We start from the raw sequence: 16,286 nt of genomic DNA, 5'->3' as shown, positions 1-16,286 counted from the left end.
GATGGGCGGGACCGAGCCAGATATGGGCGGGGGCGCTGTGTGGGCGGGGCCTGAGCACCAGCCTCCCGTCTCAGAGGAGCAGTGCCTGAGCTCCCTAGGACCTGCAGCTCAGGTGAGCCCCGGCTGCGTTGTGCCTTTCCCCCCGGGGCTCTTGGCGGTGACAGGCATGGGGCAGGGACTGGGGCACTGCTGTGCCCCGGCAACTCAGACATTCTCTCTGGTCCTGGGTAGAAGCTGAGGCTTTCCAGGGGAGACCCTGAGGAACCCCCATCTTGCCACCTAAGGGGGATTGGAGGAACCCCTGAGTCCTCCTATTCAGAATTTGTCCTGGGCCCCTAGGTGGGGTTGGGGTCCTGTGCACCTCGCCTGAAATTGTAGGTAAAACTTAGGGGTTTGCGCCTGTGATGTGTTTCTGAGGTGAGGTTACCTAGCTTTTCATTAGACCCCCAGAGGGTCCCAGCCCCAAAAGAGGTAGAAACCCATGTGATCCAAGTCCTTTGGTGACCAAAGAGGTGCTGGTGTTTAGGGAGGACCCATGCCTTGACCAGGACTCTTTCCACCTCCCCCACTGTGACCCTGACCCACAGATCTGTGACCCCATGACCCCCATCCTGGACACTCTCTGGTACTGCCTGGCCATGTGCTCCTACCCATGCCCGTCCCTCCCCAGCAGCCAGTGAGGATCTGAGACCTGCCTTTCTGCCTGATTTCACAGACAGACATCCACATGGCCAGACCAAACCCCCAAGTCACCACTGTGGCACCTCCAGCTTAGGATCCCATTGGGGCAGGCATTAGGGCAGGGAGGACAGCCAGTGTGTTACAGGGCCTGGGTACTGGGACCTGCAGCCAGAAGAGGAGGGGGCAGATGTCCATGGTGAACCCCCAAGTGTGGGGGGCTTAGGAAGGGTCCCCAAGGACACAGGGAGGAGTGGAAGAAGGAGAGGGGAGGGAGCATCCATATCTCCACCCTCCCCTACCAACAGGCCCCCTCCCCCACCCCTGACGGGAACTAGAGGCCAAAGTCTGCCCCAGGGTCAAAAAATTGATTGTTTTGCAGGGAAGGGGCAGGAGTGGGGCTGCTGAGGGATTGGCGGGGAAGGGCACAGCTCCTTGTGCTCTGGCCTGGGCGGGGGGCCACATCTGGAAGGTTGGACTGAGGCCAGGCCTGTGCCCCCACCCTTAGGGGGGGAACAGCTTGGGCTCAGGCTGCCTGCCAGGACTGATAAGGGGCCCTCCTGGGGTTCCCACAAACGGTTTATCACTGGGGGTGGGGGGGACAGCCCGCAGGGTTCAGGAAGGGGCACGACCATGGATCGGCTTTGGGGTCTACTCCAGAGAGCGGTAAGACTGGTGGGGTTGGGGGGACACCTTAGACCTTCTCTCCCCATCCCTCAGCCCCCTCCCAAGCCCCTCAGACTGGCCCCTCCTGGCCTCCCCTCTCCTCACCTCTGTCCCTCCCTTCTAGCTGCCTCTCAGCCCCTCCCCACCCCACCCTGTGCTCATGTGGCACCCCAAAGTCACTGCCCCATTATTGCCAGATTCCTCCCCATCCTCCGAGCCCCTTCCCCCAATCTCATGCCCACCCTGCCCTCTATAGCAACAGCTATCCCCACGATCCTCTCAGAACATCTACAAGCGTGTGGAAGGCCCCCAGCAGGGGCGCCTGGAGGAGGAAGAGGAAGACGGGGAGGAGGGGGCCGAGCCGCTGGCCCACTTCTGCCCCATGGAGCTGAGGGGCCCTGAGCCCTTGGGCTCTAGACCGGGGCGGCAAAACCTCATACCCTGGGCAGCAGCAGGACGAAGGGCTGCCCCCTACCTGGTCCTGACGGCCCTACTGATCTTCACTGGGGGTGAGTCATCCCCCGACCCGCAGTGAAGGGCTTGGGCTGGGGGAAATTTCTGGGGCCCAGAGAAGGGCACAAGGAGAACCCCATCTTGCCACCCATCAGCCTTCCTTCTGGGATACGTGGCCTTCCGAGGGTCCTGCCAGGCATGCGGGGACTCCTTATTGGTGGTCAGCGAGGATGTCAACTATGAGCCTGGCCCAGGCTCCCAACAGGGCACATTGTACTGGAGCGACCTCCAGGCCATGTTCCTGCGGCTCTTGGGGGAGGGGCACCTGGAGGACTACATCAGGTAGGGATCGGCCTGCGCCCCTCCCTGCCCCAAGTGCCCTCCCCTCATCCGCCCAGACTGGGCCTCCCTTCCTCCTCGCCCAGGATGCTGGCGTCTGGGTCCCCCTCTTGAGTCCTTCCACTTGCCTCCCTGTCTTCCCTGTTTGGGGGTCCTGGGAAGGATGGCAGGCATCTGGAACCGAGATTCCAGGGGGCTCAGGCTCTGGGGGTGGCGTATTTGGGAGATGAGGGAGCTGGCTAAGAACAGAGGAGTCTGGCAGCCAACATGACGCAGGACAGACCCAAAAAAGTCTTGAATGCTGCACCCTGGATTTAGACTTGTGGCAGCAGGGAGCTCTGGGGGGCTCTGGGAATTCTAGGGAATTGTAAAAACAAGCAAGTACATGCATTTGTGGGCACAGCCCCCAATCTACATCACGGGGGATGCCAGACACATGCTGGCCTGTGTCCTTCGTCCTGCTGCGGTCACCTTCCCTTACTGGAAAGAAGCTGCCCAGACAGGTCCAGAAGATAGGTCCGCCCATAGCCCTCTTTCAGGCCCGGAGTACTTTTTCAGTGTCTCCTGGGTTTTCTAAGTAGATAATCAGCTAAGTTGCAGATAGTACGAGATGCACATTTTCTTTTCCAATGCTCATACCTTTTATGTTTTTTTCATTTCTTTCTGCATTTGAGAGGACACGAATTTAGGTAACAGTGACAGTAGACATCCTTGCCTGTTTCCTGACTTTAATAGGAGTGTTTTTTATAATACTTTGTCATTGAGTATGAACTTTGCTGCAGACTCCAGAGAGCTTTTTAAAGGTTGAATTAAGGAAGTTCCTTTCTAGTTATTCCTAGCCTGATGAGTTGTGTTTTTTTTGGTTTTTTTTTTTTTGAGACAGAGTCTCACTTTGTTGCCCGGGCTAGAGTGAGTGCCATGGCGTCAGCCTAGCTCACAGCAACCTCAAACTCCTGGGCTTAAGGGATCCTCCTGCCTCAGCCTCCCGGGTAGCTGGGACTATAGGCATGCGCCACCATGCCTGGCTAATTTTTTCTATATATATTTTAGTTGTCCAGATAATTTCTTTCTATTTTTAGTAGAGACGGGGTCTCGCTCTTGCTCAGGCTGGTCTCGAACTCCTGAGCTCAAACGATCAGCCTGCCTCGGCCTCCCAGAGCGCTAGGATTACAGGCGTGAGCCACCACGCCCGGCCTGTTTTTTTGTTTGTTTGTTTAATGATCAGGAAAGGAAGAACAGATAGAGATTTTTTTTCAGATATTTTTCCAGAATGTACTGAGATGGTCTTTAATGTTTACACAGGAATTTGTATGAATAGATCTTATCTTCATGAGCTCAAAGCTAAACTTGATCAAGGTGTGTTATAATTGTTTTGATACACTGCTGGGGCCACCTGCTAAAAGACCTGAAATCTGTGGAATCAACAATGTTCAGGGTATTTTTATATTCTTGAGCAGCACTTGGTGGTCTGGGTGCAGGCTGAGCAGGTGGATGGTTTGATAGGTCTAAGGGTGGGGTGCAGCACTGTGGGTGCCATCTCGGGGCAGGAAGGCAAGAGGGGACAGTCAGGGGAGACAGCAATGAACTGAAGCCTGGCTCTAGGTGGATGCGGAGGGAAGAAAAGCCAGGGAGGAACTGACAGACTTGGAGATTGGGCCAGGTGCAGTGTCGCGTGCCTGTAGTCCCAGCTACTTGCCAGGCTGAGGCAGGAGGGTCACTTGAGCCCAGGAGTTCAAGGCTGCAGTGAGCTATGACAGTGCCTGTGAACAGCCACCGCACTCTAGCCTGGACGGTATAGAGAGACCCACATCTCTAAAAATAATAAATTAATTAACTAATTAAAAAATAAAATAAAAGACTTGGAGATTGGACCTCTGGAGTGTTCAAGGGGTGAAGAAGAGGTACAGTGAGGGCAAGATGGTGAGTTGGAACCTCACGAGGTCTCCTCAGAGAGTGGGATTCTGGAACCTTGAAGATTTATCTGATAAACTGTGTCCTATTAATCTTGGAGTCTTCAGTACCTACCACTACAGTGCCTGGCACTTAGTAGGTGGTCAGTAAATCCTCAGCAGATAAATATTCCAGGCATGCAGTTCTAGGGAACCACAAGATGCAGGGAAGTGGGTGGCTGCATTGGAAGTGACATTAATGAGGTCATTCATTCATTTATCCAACAAATATTCTTGAGCACCTACTAAGTGGCAGGTACTAAGCTAAGCAGGTGGTGGTGACAGAACAGAGACCAAAACAGTCTGACCTTGCTCTCATGTAGCTTATAATCCACTGGAAGAAATGAATACTAAATCAATGATCACACGAATGACTACATAATTACTACTGGGATCACTGCTTTGAAAGACAAGTAAAGGATGTGAAAAATGACGATAACCAGGAGACCTGATTTAGACTGGGGGTCAGGGAAGGCTTCCTTGAGGAACTGAAAAGCCAAGACCTGAGAGACGAGTAGTTTGCCAGACAAAGAGATAGTGGAAAAGCATTTCAGGCCAGAGGACAGCACGTGCGGAGGGTCTAAGTGGGAAGGTGGTGGCCTACTGGAGGAAGTGAAAGACAGCCCGGGTGGCTGGTGAGGTGGACATAGCGCACGCAGGCCCTAAAGGGACTTAATGGCTACTTTAGCTCCTTCGGATTTCATTCTAAGAGGAAAGAGACAGAAGTGAAGAGGTTGAAGCAAAAGAGTATGATTAGCTGGTAGAGGGGATTTTTTTAAGGTCAAGTGCAAAGAACAGAGTTGGTCATACTTCTGACCCCATAGTTCAGTGTCCTCACTGGGCTGCAGAAGGACCTTCCTGTTTTCCCTGCCTCACCTTTAAGTGCCCCCTCCATCCACCTCCCCCATAAGCGCCTCGTCTAGTGTGTTTGATGTGTTCCTTTAAATACACATATGGTTTTGACATATATGTAATGTGGTTTTACATGTATATGTAGGTTTTTTAAAAAACAGTAATGTTTCTGTAACATGATATATGTTCATTATTTTTAAATTTAAGCAACATGGAAAAATATAAAGAAGTAAAAAATATGGCTCCAAGACCCATTATTCAGCTATAGCTCTCTTTAGTGTGTGTTTTTAATTTAGATAATTTTTGAAACGGAGTGTCGTGTGTTAAAGATCTGTCTGCATTGTGGTGTGTACATCTAGTTGATTGTTCCTTTGCTGCACAGGACGTCACAGTGTGCATCACCACTGATCGGGTGGAATTTCAAACAAACACTTGAGCTCCTGGGAGGTCAGTGAGAGTGGACAAGTGACCGACTGGTTAGATGGTAACAACAGTAAGGAGGGAGAGGGGGTGGGAGAGCCAGGTAGACTGAGCTTCAAAGGAAGAGAGTTTACCCTGAGAAGAAATGGTCAGAGGCTGGGCGTGGTGGCTCACGCTGTAATCCTAGCACTCTGGGAGGCTGAGGCAGGGGGATCGCTTGAGCTCAGGAGTTCAAGACCAGCCTGAGCAACAGCAAGACCCGTCTCTACTAAAAATAGAAAAAATTAGCCTGGTGGTGCACGTCTGTAGTCCCAGCTACTCCAGAGGCTGAGGCAAGAGGATCACTTGTGCCCATGAATTTGAGGTTGCTGTGAGCTATGAGGACGCCATTGCACTCTAGCCTGGATGACAAAGTGAGACTGTGTCTCAAAAACAAAAAACAAACAAACAAACAACAAAAAAAACAGTCAGAAATTGGAAAAATAGAGCCAGGAGCTCACCTCCACTCCCAGGTCAAGGGGATGAGAGCCTGAGCCGCCCTCTCTGAAGAGTCCCACAGGAGACTTGGTCTCTCCAGGAGAGCCAGGTTTTGGCCAAGGCAAGCCGTAGAAGGGGTCTTCTGTAACCATGACTGGGGAGGGGAGTTTGCTTGCCATGGAAAGGGCACAAGTGCAGCCAGGTGACAGGGAGGCCATACGGAGACAGCCCATAGAAAGAGGTGAGATGGAAGAACAGGGAGAATTCGGGGGACAACCCTGTGGTTGGATGGTGACTATGGAAGAAGACAGGGTGAGGTCTCCAATGAGACAAGGGATCCCATGATTTTACCGGGAACCTTGCTGTAAAATGTCTCCACGGGGCCCCGGGGTTTGGGGGAGATGGAGGATCTGGTGCCTCTGCCCAGTTGGCCCTTTGGAAGAAAAGTGTTTTCATGCCTGGGGCAAAGCACAAAGAGAGAGAGAGAGAGAGAGAGAGAGAGAGAGAGAGAGAGAGAGAGAGCGCGCGCACGTGCCTGTGCATAAGGGGAAGTAGAAGGATGGGTGAGTTTGGCCTGAGCTAGGAAGAACCTAAGGGACGGTGGACAGGACCCCTAGCTGTGGGAAGCTAAGGTTTTAAGCCCCAGGAGGTGCTGGGGACCCTCGGGCGCTGCCCTGGCGGTGAAGGGAGAGACCGATCGGCAGGGAGAGCTTTTTCCTAAACTTAGGAGCCCCTCCCCGCCCCTGCCCTGGGGCGATCCCACGTCTCTGGCATCCTTCCTCCCTCCCTCCCCTCCTCGCGCCCGGAAGCCCCAGCTCCTCTCCCCTCCCGGGCCCCAATCCCACCTCTCCCCGCTCAGGCAAACCAGCCTCCGGGAACGGGTGGCCGGCTCGGCCGGGATGGCCGCCCTGACTCAGGACATCCACGCGGCGTTCTCCCGCCAGAAGCTGGACCACGTGTGGGCAGACACGCACTACGTGGGGCTGCAGTTCCCGGACCCGTGAGTGCGTGGGCGGCGGGGGGCGCGCGGCTGGGGGGGAGCGGGGGGTGCGCTCACCACCGCCCCTCCGCAGGGCTCACCCCAACACGCTGCACTGGGTCGCTGCGGCCGGGAAGGCCGGGGAGCAGCTGCCACTGGAGGACCCCGACGTCTACTGTCCCTACAGCGCCACCGGCAACGCCACCGTGAGCGCCTCCCCCACCCCTCCGTGCCCAGGATGGGGGGCTGCGCGCGTCCTTTCCCGGGTCCCAGGACGCGCCTCACTGTCCCCCGCGTCCCCAGGGAGAGCTGGTGTACGCCCACTACGGGCGGCCGGAGGACCTGCAGGACCTGCGGGCCAGGGGCGTGGAGCCGGCGGGCCGCCTCCTGCTGGTGCGCGTGGGGGTGACCAGCTTTGCCCAGAAGGTGAGGGTCCCTGGAGCCGGGAGGGCGCGGGCTGGGGAACCGGAGGGTCGGACCGCCAATGGGAAACATCTGGGGGGCTGTCAGAAGGAGAAAAGGAAGAACCAACTGGGTGGTAAGAAAATGTTGGCCGGGAACAAAATCAGGAGGTTGGGGGAAATCAGATGGGGTAGCGAACAGGAACACAGGGGACAGTGCGGCAGGGTGGGGTTTGAGGGCTGCCAAGGCCCTGCCTAGGGTGGGGCTCTGGCACAGCCTCTCCATGGGATGGACAGTGTCCCATCAAAAGCCTTGCCATTTCACTTTTCCTGACCTCTCCTGCCCTTACAAATCATTTTCTCCTGGGAGAAGGAGTCCTGTATTCACCTCCCTCTCCCAGGTGGCCAGTGCCCAGGACTTTGGGGCCCGCGGAGTGCTCATATACCCCGACCCAGAAGACTTCTATCAGGGCCCACACAAGCCAGGCCTGTCCAGCCACCAGGCTGTGTATGGACACGTGAGTCGGGGAAAACAAGCAGTGCCCTTCCCTGGGGGCCCAAGCCCAGCCCAGAGCTTCACGGTGGGCACGCCTTTCCCCACAGGTGCACCTGGGAACTGGGGACCCCTACACGCCTGGCTTTCCTTCCTTCAATCAAACCCAGTTCCCTCCAGTTGAATCCTCTGGCCTCCCCAGCATCCCAGCCCAGCCCATCAGTGCAGACGTTGCCTCCCGCCTGCTGAGGTGAGGGCAATGTGGGGACCAGGGCGGAGGAGGAGGCAGAGGGAGGGTGAACTAGAAAAAGGCAACCCTTCTGTGCGGGCACAACCTCCTGCCAGGGCTCACTGTTCAAAGTTCCTGGGTGTCCTTGAGCAGGACACAACCTGGTCCTGCAGCGCCCCTAGGCAGGGTCCAGAGGCAGAGATCTGGAGCCAGAGGGTGCTTTGGGTTCTTCTGTAGCCTGGGCCTCTCTGCCACTTCTAACTCTTTCTGCCTTGCTCTGCTCCAGGAAGCTCAATGGCCCTGTGGCCCCCCAAGAATGGCAGGGACGCCTCCCAGGCTCCCCTTATCGCCTGGGCCCGGGGCCAGGCCTGCAGCTAGGGGTCAACAACCACAGGGCCTCCACCCCCATCAGCAACATCTTCGGCTGCATCGAAGGCCTCTCAGAGCCAGGTATGCTCGCTGCCCAGTGTCACCCACGGCTTGTGCGAGGAGAGCCTCTGCTCACAAACGGTGGCCAGAGAGGGGGCAGGAGGGGAGATCAGAGGACGGAGGCTGAGTGGGGACCGATGGGGTGATGGCGAGGAGACCTCCCATTCCGGCCTGTCCAGGGCTGGAATGTGCAGTGTTGCACAGCGTGAGTTCCCAGCTGGAGAGCAGGGCATGAAAGCACTTTGGGAACAGTGTGTTCCCGATAAGCCCTCAGATCAGCACCAAGGGACAGGTGCAGGGAGGCCTGCGGTAGGCTCAGGTGAGGATGGTGGTGGTGAGAGCCGCAGGTGGGAGAAGGGCTGGAGAGAGATTTAAGGGGAAAACCTGTCAGGACCTGGTGACCAGTGGGGACATGACGGACCAGAGAGGGAATGAAGTCCAGAATGACCCCAGGCACCCTGCTGAAGGATGAGGCCATCCTGGGAGGGACGAGGGGAGAAGGGGCACTGTCTCTAGGGACAGCAGGGGTTGCAGGGCTGGATTGCTGAGATGCGAGGGGCTGGGGCAGGGAGGCTGAGCCTGAGAGGTGGGGGTGAGGCTTGGGAACAGTCACCCTCCGAGGGTGCAGGGGAAGACTAGGGGTGCTGCCAGTGTAAAAGCTGGGCCCCAAACATCTCCCCAGATCACTATGTTGTCATCGGGGCCCAGAGGGATGCGTGGGGCCCAGGGGCAGCCAAGTCTGCTGTGGGGACGGCCATACTGCTGGAGCTGCTACGGACCTTTTCCTCCATGGTGAGCAACGGTAAGGTCGTGGCCTGCGCCGGGCAGAGCTGGGGCTGTGGCCCGAGTCAGGACTGGGACAGAGAGGCAGTCGCTTGGACCTGGGCTCCAAACCTGGCTCCTCCACATCCTAGCTGTGGGGCCCCGGGCAAGTCACGGCACCTCTATTTCCTCATCTAAAACTGAAAGTAATAATAGTCCACGGCTCTGAGCGGAGATTAAGCAGGAGATTCTACCTGCAAAGCCGTCTCCATCGCTGTTACAGTCGAGTCAGGGTGGACCCAGGGTGAGACAGGCGGGGATGGGGGTTTGATGGAAGGAGTGACCCCGGGGGGACCAGGACAGAGGCTAAAGAGGGAGCCCACACTCCCTCCCCTTCTCCCCAGGCTTCCGGCCCCGCAGGAGTCTTCTCTTCATCAGCTGGGATGGAGGCGACTTTGGGAGCGTGGGCTCCACGGAGTGGCTGGAGGTGATGTGGGGTCCTGGGCAGGTGGTCGGGCAGCGGGGAGAGGCGGGGGGTCCATTCTCCACATTCTTCACCCACCCACAGGGCTACCTCAGCGTGCTGCACCTCAAAGCCGTGGCCTATGTGAGCCTGGACAACGCAGTGCTGGGTGAGCCGGGGCAATGCCACCCCCTGGACTCCTCAGGGTCCACCCTCGGCCCTGGGGCTAAGCCCTGAGCCTGGCATCGCCCCTTCCCCTCTCTCCAGGGGATGACAAGTTCCAGGCCAAGACCAGCCCCCTTCTGATCAGCCTCATTGAGAACATCCTGAAGCAGGCAAGAGCCCCGCCAGGAACAGGGGATGGGGGGCAGCCGGCAGGGGTGGGGCCTGACCCCTTTCCCCACCTGCCCCCAGGTGGACTCTCCTAACCACAGTGGGCAGACGATCTATGAGCAGGTGGTGTTCACCAATCCCAGCTGGGATGCTGAGGTGTAAGTTTGGGCCATGGGGGACCTGGGTGGGTGTGGGGGAGCCTGAGCCCACAGAGCCCTCCCACCCACCTGCCCCCAGGATCCGGCCCCTGGCCATGGACAGCAGCGCCTACTCCTTCACGGCCTGTGTGGGGGTCCCTGCCGTTGAGTTCTCCTTCCTGGAGGTGAGACTTCCTCACCCTGCCGCAGGCGGAGTGCCAGTCCCCCAGCCTGCCTGCCACCGCCCCAGTCCTGTGCTGTCCCTGCAGGACGACCAGGCGTACCCGTTCCTGCACACCAAGGAGGACACTTATGAGAACCTGCACAAGATGCTGCGAGGCCGGCTGCCCGCCGTGGCCCAGGCTGTGGCCCAGCTCGCCGGGCAACTCCTCATCCGGCTCAGCCACGATCACTTGCTGCCCCTCGACTTCGGCCGCTACGGGGACGTGGTCCTCAGGCACATCGGCAGCCTCAACGAGTACTCTGGGGACCTCAAGGTCCAAGAGGCCGGCCCCGCTCCCAACCCTGGGGGTGGGGGGCTCTATATCCCCTTAGAGTGCAGCCCAGGCCAGGGGGTCCGGCCCCTTCTCCCTGCAATCCCTGGGGTCTAGGTCCCCTCTGGCAACCTGGCCCTGTTCCTCCTGCCTCCAGTCTCCTAAGCCCCTGGGACGCAGCTGGTACCCTCCCCAGCCCCCGGGACGTGCCTCCCCCGTCTGCACAGGTGCAGGGTCTCCTCCCCGTTCATCCCGCCCCCAGCACTCTGGACCCCTTGCCAGGCCCAGGGTCCCAGCCCCGTCCCCTAGCACTTTGACCCATCCTAGACTGGGGTCCCGGCCCTGCCGCCGGCCCCAGCCCGCGCCTCCGCCCTCAGGCCCGCGGGCTGACTCTGCAGTGGGTCTACTCGGCGCGCGGGGACTTCTTCCGGGCGGCGGAGAAGCTGCGGCAGGAGATCTACAGCTCGGAGCCGGGCGACGAGCGGCTGATGCGCATGTACAACGTGCGCATCATGCGGGTGAGGCCCCGCCCCAGCTGGGGCGCCGCCGCCGGTGCTTGCCTTTCCTTCCCGCCGCCTTGCTTCCCCTGACCAGGCCCTGTCCTCAGGGCGCTGCCAGTCCTGGACACCCAAAATGCTCACAGCAGTCCTTGAGGCAGGCCCTGCAAAGTGATGAAGTGGACAGGGAGGGAGCGCCCCTTGGCCACTGTCACCTGCCAACGCCTGGCAGAACTGGGACAGACCCCCTGACTCCTGTCCCACAGCTGCCACTGCCTCCCCCATACCTCTGGAGAGAAAAAGCATGCCCCCAGTGGTCCACAGTACAAGAGGCATAAGGTTACGGCCTGGGAGATCCAAAAGGCTAAAGAAATTCAGTGTGGAGAGCTCTCTTCCTTCTGGTAATGAAATGGGTGAAATCCAGAAAGGCTGCCTGGAGGAGGTGTCCTGTGAAAGTTAAACGAGGTCTTAGTCCCTCGACAGTCCCTCCTGCTTAGCTTTGAATACTTTGCAGCCTACTCCCCACCTCCAGTTCCAACCCCTCCTCTTCCTCTTCCTTCCATTTCCTTACCCCAAGAACTCAACCCCTCAATGGTTTGATCTCTGGAAATGTGTGGGTAGGGACAACGGGCGTGGGAAAAGGTCTATAGGGCAAAATCATAAGCAGGCTGGTCCTCCGTGAGTGTGGGGTGAGCAGGGAACCCACAGTGTACATACTGAGCCGCGTGTGAACTTGCACTCATGGTTTTCAGAGAGAACATGTCTGCCCTTGGGTGGTTTGTGCTCTTTCTTCTCCGTACTCTTTCCTGCTTGGAACCCTGCCTGTCTCCCTTGGCATCATGTATTCCTTCTTTCTATTTACAAACCTGTCCCTCTCGCTCTTTCTTCCTCACTCCTTTCTCCTAGTCTCTCTCGTTCTCTTCTCCTCCTCGATCTCCTCCTCTGCTTCTTATCTCTCCTCCTTACATTCTCCCCTTCCCTTTGTCCCCTCCACTGAGACACATGTGACCCTGGGGTAAGACAAGAGACTGGGCATGGTTCATCCCCATTCACAGATCTTGGTCTGCTGTGTCAGAACACAAACAGACACCCCTCTCCCAAAGTCACCCCCTGCCCTGGGATAAATGGCACCTGTGTGTAAGATGCATGACTCAGGCTCAGGGTCGGAGAGGAAAGATCTCAGCACTTCAGAGCCTGCAACACAGGGCTGGCCCAAACCCAGGGACCTTTGCAGCTCTAGACCAGGGGTTGGTAAACTAGTGCCAGCGGGCCAAATTCAGCTTGCTGCTTGTTTTTGTAAATAAAGTTTTATTGCAACATAGCCACGCTTATTGGTTTTCGTATCATCTGTGGCTGCTTTTGTGCTACAGCAGCAATGTTGAGTAGCTGCAATAGAAGTATGGCCTGCAGAGACTAAAATGTTTACTATCTGGCTTTTTGCAGAAAAAGTTTGCTGACCTCTGTTTTAGATTGTGACATGGATCTTGAAGAACAGGCAGAACTTGGGCTGGTGCAAAGAAAAGAGGACATTTCAGGGTAGAGAGACCCAGAATAAGGGTGTGGCAGTTGTATAGGCCTGGCTTTACTTGGAAGCAGGGCGTGGACCAGCAGAGCCAGAACAAAGGCCCCGTGGAGAAGTAGAGGGGAGGGGAGCCCCAAATTGCTGGTTAGGCATCAACTGTTGGGAGCCTTGAACACCAGGATAAGAATGGATTTTTAGGGTCTTGGCATCTAAGAAATTAGGGAGGTTTTTGAGCAGGAAGGTGATGTGGGAGGACTTTGGCCAGCGAGGAAATGGCCTGAAGAGAGAATGAAGTTAATGAAGGCTGAGTTCTGGGTGCGGGTGGCAGGCGGCAGCAAATGCTTGTAGGTGGGGACTGGACGGATGGGAGGCATTTGGAAGGAAAAGTGGACAGACTGGGTGTTGAGGGAAGAGTAGGAGAATAATAATCGCAGCTGCCAAGGATAGAGGGCTACCACATGCTAGGGGCTTTCCTTCACTTTCTCCCACAGGACTCCCCCAGTCCCTGTGAGGTTGCTAGGACTGTATGCACAACCGGCTCAGAGAGGCTAAGTAACTTACCCAAGGTCACACAGTTAGTAGGTGGGGGAGCCGAAATTAGAGACCTGGCAGTCTATCCCACACCCTTTGCTCACCCCATTCTCACTTCCCTTCCATATTGAGTGTCTGGCACCTGGGGAAGACCATGGTGCTCATGAGTGTGGGCTCAAGGCACAGTTTTACAAGAGGCTAGTGCTGACATGTGTGTGAGGCTGTGTCTAGGTGCCCCCTAACCCAGTGGGGAGGTCACGAAGGCTGGAGGGCAGGATCCCAGTGGATGATTGGGTGAGGAGACTTGTCAGCTGTCTCCATAGAGGTCCTGGTTGAAGCCAGGGGCATGGATGAGCTCTGTGAGTGAACCATGGAGGCCTTAAAAAGATGTGAGCATCTGAGACCACCCCTAGAGGTTTTGATTTTGCTGGGGTGGCGCCCAGACAATGGTACTTTTAAATCTTCCCTAAGTGATTCTAATATGCAGTCAGGGCTGGGGACCACTGAACTGAAGGTCAGAGAAGAGCAGAGGGAGGCAGGACCTTGACGGCTGCCCACAGGTGGGAGCGGAAGGAACCAGAGAGGCTGGCAGAGGATAGGAGGAGACTAGGCCAGGAGCGAGGCCATCTCAGGAAAGAGGGAACGGCATCTGGGTCAGAGGGTGACGATGAAGAATCAGGCGCTTCATTAGGACTGGGCCATCCCATTGGCCTTTGACTCTGGGCTATAGACGGTGGTGGAGGTGGCAGAATGACTCAAGTGTAGGAAGGTGGAGTATTAAGAAGTGGAACAGGAGGACGATAGATTGTTCTTCGCAGCCTTGGACAGGGAAGTGAATGGGAGAGGAAGAAAGAGTGGGGAGACCTAGATGCAGGCTTGGGGGCTCTGGGAGAGAGAAAAGAGGCCAGAACCCAGAACACAGCTTGAAGACACATCCTACCCAGCTACTGGTGACGTCACAGTACGGCTATTCCTGATAGGACAGCCAAAGGGAGGCGGGGCTTAAGGAACCGCTCAACTGTATTTATTGAGCAGGTACTAGGCCCCAGGCTCTGTTAGGAACGGCTGGCAGGGGCTGGCAGGGGCTGGCAGGCGGCAGGGATGACTCTGGCCTTAGCTCCTGGAGCAGAGCCCCTGCCCCAACCTGATCCTCTTCTCGGCGCAGGTGGAGTTCTACTTCCTGTCCCAGTACGTGTCACCAGCAGACTCCCCGTTCCGCCACATCTTCCTGGGTCGTGGAGACCACACGCTGGGCGCCCTGCTCGACCACCTGCGGCTGCTGCGCACCAACGGTACTGGGGCTCCTGGGGCCACCTCTTCGGGGGTGGTGCCCGGCCTGGGCTTCCAGGAGAGCCGCTTCCGGCGCCAACTAGCCCTGCTCACCTGGACGCTCCAAGGCTCCGCCAACGCGCTTAGCGGGGACGTCTGGAACATTGATAACAACTTCTGAGGCCTGCCCGCCCTCCCCTGTCCGCCCTGTCGGGAGCTCCTTGGCTCCCCGCCTGAGCAACTCAGGGTGAGGGAGGTGGCCCAGTGGCCTGTCACTGCTAACCGATTTCTCATTAGCCCTTCCCGTCTCTCCTTGGGGCCAGACCCCAGGGCAGACATCCACAAATCCCTGGCCCTGCAATGTAGGTGAGCAGTCCTTCCATAAGTGACGGTCAGTCTGTCGGTTAACCAGAGGGCAGCATCCCTTCAGTGAATCACAGCCCCTCCCCCTTTCAGGAGCAGGGTCCTCCATAGCTACAGACCACTGGGAAAGGTTTGCTAGAACCTGGGACCTTGCCAGCTCTCCTAGTGGGAGAGATTGCTGCCACCATAGCCTTATGGCCAACAGGTGGTCTGCGGTGGAAGGGAGTGGGGTTTGGATGTCAATAAACCACCTGGTGACATTGGTTGTTCATAAGCATCTTCATGCTTCCTCCTCACCCTCACCCCCATCCCATCATCCTTCCCTTGAGCCCCAAGGAAGGGGTGGACAGAAGGGATCAGAGAGGATGCACGTGAGAATGCTGTCTCCGTGGGGGAAACTGAGCTGGTCCTGTCACCTTAGGGAAGTGTCTAAGAAATAGTGAAGGCCCTGTTCTCTAAAGACCACCATGAGGTGGGGGCCTGGCTCTGTACCTTCTCCTGGGACGTGAGATGGCTATGTAAGGCTACACAGTTTGCAAGTCCTGGTGCAAAAAGAAAACGCAGGACCCCTTTGTTCAAAAAGCAGGAACAATTTTTTTTTTTCCGTGATCTCTCAACCTGTCATGGTGTTCTTTTGCTTGCTATTTAATGTCCCGCTCTCTCAGGCATGGAGATGGACTTCCAAAACATAAATTCAAAGTTAAAATATTTATTTTTTAATTTTTTTTTTTTTTGAGACAGAGTCTTGCTCTGTTGCTCTGGGTAGAGTGCAATGGCATGATCATAGCTCACAGCAACCTCAAACTCCTGGGCTCAAGCGATCCTCCTGCCTCAGCCTCTCGAGTAGCTGGGACTACAGGTACATGTACCACATCTAGCTAATTATTCTAATTTTTTGTAGAGATGGGGTCTCAACTCAGGCTAGTCTTGAACTCCTGGCCTCAAGGGTCCTCCCGCCTCAGCCTCCCAAAGTGCTAGGATTACAGGTGTAAGCCACAGCACCCGGCCCCATTTACCTTTTTTTTTTTTTTTTTTTTTGAGACAGTCTCACTCTGGTGCCCGGACTAGAGTGCTGCGGCGTCAGCCTAGCTCACAGCAACCTCAAATTCCTGGACTCAAGCAATCCTCCTGCCTCAGCCTCCTGAGTAGCTGGGACTACAGGCATGCGCCACCATACCCGGCTAATTTTTCTATACATATTTTTAGCTGTCCATATAATTTGTTTCTATTTTTAGTAGAGACAGGGTCTCGCTCTTGCTCAGGCTGGTCTCGAACTCCTGAGCTCAAGCAATCTGCCCGCCTCGGCCTCCCAGAGTGCTAGGATTACAGGCATGAGCCACCGTGCCCGGCCCCCATTTACCTTTAATCACAGCTTCAGGAGGCTGTGGCCCTGGCTCTCACTCCCAGGGCAGCCACATAAATCCTAGAGCCCATCTCTCAGGCTACTTTGTCCTCTCTTGTTCTCAGCATAGCATGAGAGGGCTCACCCAGCTCCTCAGGACACTGGGAAGTAAAGGCCTCTTAGCCTAAGACTTGGGATACTCCAGCTC

General features: G+C 56.5%; 1 protein-coding gene across 3 annotated transcripts; it reads left to right on the top strand.

Moving 5' to 3' along the window:
- The first annotated feature begins 55 nt into the window (after window positions 1-55).
- On the top strand, window positions 56-14,996 carry TFR2 (transferrin receptor 2). Of its 3 annotated transcripts, none has more exons than XM_045541462.1 (19): window positions 56-112; window positions 1,284-1,344; window positions 1,628-1,853; window positions 1,953-2,139; window positions 6,694-6,834; window positions 6,908-7,019; window positions 7,117-7,239; window positions 7,616-7,732; window positions 7,818-7,957; window positions 8,223-8,386; window positions 9,048-9,167; window positions 9,532-9,614; window positions 9,696-9,759; window positions 9,858-9,925; window positions 10,005-10,081; window positions 10,161-10,245; window positions 10,330-10,557; window positions 10,932-11,072; window positions 14,270-14,996. In XM_045541462.1, the coding sequence occupies exons 2-19, from the start codon at window positions 1,312-1,314 to the stop codon at window positions 14,552-14,554; spliced, it is 2,394 nt and encodes a 797-aa protein (XP_045397418.1). In that variant the 5' UTR covers window positions 56-112; window positions 1,284-1,311; the 3' UTR covers window positions 14,555-14,996. The 3 variants fall into 3 exon arrangements, with proteins under 3 accessions (XP_045397418.1, XP_045397417.1, XP_045397419.1); XM_045541461.1 differs by having other exon boundaries at window positions 1,601-1,853; XM_045541463.1 differs by lacking the exons at window positions 56-112; window positions 1,284-1,344; window positions 1,628-1,853; window positions 1,953-2,139 and adding an exon at window positions 4,009-5,384.
- The last annotated feature ends 1,290 nt before the right edge of the window (window positions 14,997-16,286 follow it).

This window comes from Lemur catta, chromosome 2, assembly GCF_020740605.2.
Source record: "Lemur catta isolate mLemCat1 chromosome 2, mLemCat1.pri, whole genome shotgun sequence".
NCBI lineage: Eukaryota > Metazoa > Chordata > Mammalia > Primates > Lemuridae > Lemur > Lemur catta.
Note: the sequence above shows the minus strand (reverse complement) of the source record. Positions and strands in the feature narration are given on the sequence as shown.

What these genes read in the sequence shown, in the direction of transcription:
- TFR2 (XM_045541461.1), top strand. Translation starts at nt 1,312, where the DNA reads ATGGATCGGCTTTGGGGTCTACTCCAGAGAGCG. An exon ending in CCTGGACAACGCAGTGCTGG is followed by an intron (nt 9,760 to 9,857) that starts GTGAGCCGGGGC and finishes CCCTCTCTCCAG; the next exon opens with GGGATGACAAGTTCCAGGCC. An exon ending in ACAACGTGCGCATCATGCGG is followed by an intron (nt 11,073 to 14,269) that starts GTGAGGCCCCGC and finishes TTCTCGGCGCAG; the next exon opens with GTGGAGTTCTACTTCCTGTC.